At 66.0% G+C, this 4,676-nt stretch overlaps 1 protein-coding gene across 1 annotated transcript; it reads right to left on the minus strand.

The window, feature by feature from the left end:
* Positions 1 to 812: 812 nt before the first annotated feature.
* Positions 813 to 1,937, minus strand: EMIHUDRAFT_360407 (hypothetical protein; the record flags this gene model as incomplete). Its single annotated transcript, XM_005756397.1, has 4 exons — positions 1,799 to 1,937; positions 1,668 to 1,731; positions 1,245 to 1,596; positions 813 to 1,001 (listed from the first exon to the last, which is right to left on the minus strand). Coding segments are annotated over exons 3-4 (439 nt in total), but the record flags the coding sequence as incomplete, so codon positions are not given.
* Positions 1,938 to 4,676: the final 2,739 nt, after the last annotated feature.

Below are 4,676 nucleotides of genomic sequence, written 5' to 3' on the forward strand. Positions count from 1 at the left end.
ACTCCCTCCCCGCCAGTAGGTCCCGGGCTTGAACGCACTTCCTGAGGGGAAATTGGGAGGCCGGCCCAACAGAGGCCCACCAAAGTATGAAGGAGGAAGGGAGCCGTCTAAAACCCACAAACCCCTCCGAAGGCCGGGGCCCCCGAACAGCCCGCCGCCCCCCCGGAAGCCAAAAGAACCCGCGAGGCAGCTTTTGACGACGCGGCCGACCAGAGCGCAGCAGCCTCGCGCGCGGGCTCGCTGGGCGGCGTCGGCAGCAGCACCGGACCCTCGCCCATCGGCCGCAGCACATGCAGCTTGAGCACGCCCTCGACCGGCGGCGTGTCGCCCCTCGAATCCAGAAGGTGCTCGATGCCGATTGCACCACTGTAAATCTCACACCGGCTGGGCGCCACCACCGGCGTGCCGTTGACGGCGGCGAGCAGGTCGCCTGGCCGAAGCTGCTTCTCGGCCGCAGATCCGGGCGCAACGGAGCTTATGAGAAGAGGCTCCTCCTCTGCCTCGCCAGCCGCCCCAGATCCTGTGAGCTGCAAGCCGAGAGGAGGCTCACCCGGCCGTGGAACCGGCAGCACGACCTCGAGCGCACGCAGCGGCACGCCAGACGCCCAGAGGCCCGCGTCGTCGTGGAGGTCGGAAGGCATAGGTGTCGCTGCGAAAAGAAATAAGAAGTCCGCGCGAGCCAAAAAAAAGGATTAGCATCCCTCCGGGGGCCCCTCTGCGCCGGGGAGGCGTTGTTGGCGGCTAGGACGCAAGCGTCCGTCGCCGTTTTCAAACTCGGGGCCCACTCCGCTACGCTCCGACCCGAATTTGGAGGGCCATGAAATTTAAGGTGTTGCTGCGCAAAAGGGGTGGCGCGCGGGCGCGCGCGGCGGCAGGCGTCGAGCGCGGAGCGGCAAACACAATGACGTCGGAAAGCTCTGCATCAAGTATACAGTAGGCGCCAGGACGCGTGTGAGCACGTCGACGTCGAGCTCGAGCTGCTTGAGGGCGGAGAGATACGCCTGGGAGGGCGGTGAGGTGGCGGGGCTGGGCTGGGCGCGAGGCGAGAGGAAGGGGGAATGGGGAGGGGGGGAGGGGAGGAGGAGAGGGGAGGGGGAGGGGAGGAGGGGAGGAGGGAGGGGCAGAGGAGAGGCGGGCGGAGTGAGGAGTGAGGGATGGGTCGGGAGGAGTGAGGCAGGGGAGTCCGAGGCGGGAGGCGGGAGGGAAGGCGGGCGGGGAGGCGCGAGGGGAGAGGTTCCGCTCACCAGCCTCTCTGCGAGCACCGCCTGCTCCAATCACCCTCTCGTGCGCGACCGCCGTCTCAAACTTCTCGCGCGCCTGCGCCTCCAGGAGGGCCGCTGCCTGCTGCAGCTGCGTCGAGTGCTCCGCGCTCAGCTGCTGCAGCTGCGCTGAGTGCGCCTCCGCCGCCGCCGCCTGCTCCTCGCGGAATCGCTCGACCAGCTGCGCCTCGATCGCAGCCTTGGCCTCCTCGACCGCCGCCGCGCTCGCCGCCTCCTGCCGTCGCATCAGCTCGACGAGCTTGGCGGCGTCCGCCTCCTCCTGGCACTGCAGCGCTTGCTGCAGCCGCGACGGTCTCGCGTCCCGCGACTGATGCGCCTTGAGCAGCTCCATCAGGTGCGTCACCTTTCCCTCCAGCTCGGACGCCGCGGTGGGAGCCGGCGGCGCGCCGTCGCAGCGCGCCGGGGCCGACGGCGAGAGCCTGTGGAGGAGCCGGTGGAGCAGTCGAGACTGCTGACCGCTCCTCCATGGTCCCCCGCCGGTGGACGCCGAGTGCAGTCATCGGTATGCGGGAGGCGTGCTCAAGGGCTGGCGGGGCGGACGCGACGACCTGGCGTTGCCGTCGCGGAGGGCTCGGGCTCGAGTGAGCGCCGCCGGCGACGCGTCGTTGCGGCCGTGGCCGCGCGGGCCACCTGCATCGACGGGCTGCTTAGGGGGGGGGGGGGGGGGGGCGCCAATGAGACGCTTTTGCCCGTCGGCAAATCCATCCGTGTTGGGTCCTCACGTGTTGGCACCAGCTGAAGCGTTGAAGATGAGCGCGCGCGTCACAGCGCAGGCCAGGTCTACACTGGCCGCGGCACCAGCTCCCGCGGTCTGCACGCTAGGAGTGGTCCGCCCTCGCAATGAATGCGGAATACTACTACGAAAAGTACAACTAGTGCGACACACTAGTCACTCTCGTAATCGCGCCAAGAGCGCGGATACACACACAAACAAACAACAGGCGCGGCTATGAATAGCTGCGCATATACAGATAACGACTGTTCACAGTTGGGAGAGAGAGAGTCGTCTCTAACGCTCCCCCCTAGTTGCATCGGCAACTATCTCGGACGACTCGCGCGTCTTCGGCGAAGGCGGTGATGTCTCACGCCTTGCCGACGGTCGCGACGAGCTTGCTCCACAGCCGGGCAGCCTGCCCCTGGAGCGTCACAGCAAAGCCGGGGCCGTTGCTGGCGTTGAGCATGTAGTCGCGACAGGTGAAGAACATAGCTCGTGTCGCCTGCGTCTTGGTGAAGACGTCGGCGATCATATAAGCAGTGCCGACGAGGTACGGCGCGACATGGCGGAGCATGAAAAGGCGCTTGACAAACATGGTGGCACGTTCGTAGTAGCGCGTGCGAGCAGTAGAGCCGGGCTTGACGATGATGTCAAAGACGGCTTTGCAGTCACCGAGCTGGGGCGTGGGGCCTGCGACAGCTCGGCCAGCATCCTCGAGCATGAGCCGGCAGGAGACGACTTTCTTGGCGGCGACGGAGGCGGTGGCGGTCTCCTCTTCGGCGACGCTGAGAGCCTCGATCTTGGACTTGTTGGCGCTCCAGTCGATGGCGCCGTTGTTGAACATCACGACGCATCCGCCGTAGTGTGGCGCCTTGCCGAAGGAGGCGTCATGGTAGGCGTGGAGGCCACGAGACTCGATGAAGCCTAAGATGAGCGGTGCGCGCAGGGGTCGGCGTGGACGGGGCGAGGGACGCGCCGCGCGGGGCGCCGCCTCACCGGCCCGAGTGGCGCAGGGCGAGGCGGCGAGAACCGAGCGAGCACGTCCTCGTGAGCCCCGTGGCTCCAACCAGGCCCTTCCTTTTTTGAGCAGGTGTGACGCCGCGCGAGCGACGCTCCGAGATCGCCCGAGATCGCGCGGCGCGGCCCCGAGATCGCCCGAGATCGCGCGAGATCGCCCGAGATCGCGCGGCGCGGCCCGAGGCGAGGTGGGTGGGTTGGGAGCGAGGGGGCGGAAGTGTTCAGTGCGGTAGATGGCGAGCTCGGGGCGCGTGAGCCGGACTTGTGAGCCGGACCACCTCCTCTTGTTCCCTGCGTTTTGTTGAGCCAGGACTCAACATACTCGGGCTTGCTCATCCCAAACTGTCACTCCCCTTTCTCCCGGCCGAGGTGGGGCGCGCGCGGGGGCGGCGGGTGTGCGGCGGGTGTGCGGGATGTCTGTGGGCCCGAGAGGCGAGAGCGATATGCCATGTCATCTCATGTCCGCCTTGCGTTTGTTTCATAACATCGAAGGCTAAGCTCAAAGAAAAAAGAACCTCGCATGTTTGTTTTCGACAGGGTTCCACTTTTTCCGGGGTATGGTATGGTACCCTCGGGCCTCGGCGGCCCAAAGGGGGGGGTATGGTCCTGACCGCCCAAGGCTAGCCCTACCATACCCCAAGCAGGTCTTCCAAGAGCGGGGGGGTATGGTCTCGACTCTCGAGGTGCGTTGGCCGAGGCCACCATACCAAATGAAAAACGAATACCACGTTCGGATCGCTCCTCATCGCAAACCCCGTCAGCAGTCCTCCTCCGGGAATGTACGTAAGAGCTACATACACTAGACTCTAGAGAGAGACAAGTTCGCCTTCGGCAACACCGAAGAGCGCGCCCGCCTTGCAAACATGGGCTGCAAGCAACGCGGGTTCCGTGGTCAACGGGCGTTCGACCACACCACCGGCCAAGGCTACGTCAAGTCACAGCGTGGCCACTACCATGATGGGATATTCACCAAACGAAACAAGTTCAACCTGCTTCTCCACGAGACATTCGGCGGCGGCTTCTCGCCGCCGGTTGCAAAGATCAACCGCCTTGCGCGCAAGGCTCAACGCTCGGGCGTTGACCGCACCGCGTACCCTCCCCACTCCCGCCTCTCATTTGTGTCACACCACGCGGAACGCATCTCCATCGCTTCGGTGAAGGGGGTGAACCGTGCCATCCTCGATCGCCGTGCAAAGCTCGCTTCCGAGCTCTCACGCCGCGCGTAGGGCCCTTAGGGGCCTAGAGAACACAATCTCTCTCTTTTCTCCCAGTAAGCTAAAAGTACGTACACTACACTGATGCGTGGGGGGGGGGGGGGGGGGGGGTCTCGAGGTGCGTTGGCCGAGGCCAACAATGCGGAAAAAGTTGGCAGCATAAGCACAAAAAGCCACGGGACCCGCGCACTGTGATGCTCTCCTTCTTGGCGCTGACTCTGGCCCACCCGCGGCCGCTGCCCGGGACAGCGGAGGAGATGGCGCGCCAGGCGACGCGGGCGGCGCTGGCTGCGCTCCAGACGGGCCATCTGCGGGTGCAGGTCACGCTGCCGACGGGCGCCGGCGTGGACGAGACGGCACGTTGTCTCGCCAGCTCGCTCGAGGCGGAAGGGTCCCGCTGCCGGCTTTACGTTCCTCGCGCGTTGCTGCCGCTCTGGCACGGCGCCGCAC

Source organism: Emiliania huxleyi (assembly GCF_000372725.1).
Source record: "Emiliania huxleyi CCMP1516 unplaced genomic scaffold EMIHUscaffold_97, whole genome shotgun sequence".
Lineage (NCBI taxonomy): Eukaryota > Haptophyta > Isochrysidales > Noelaerhabdaceae > Emiliania > Emiliania huxleyi.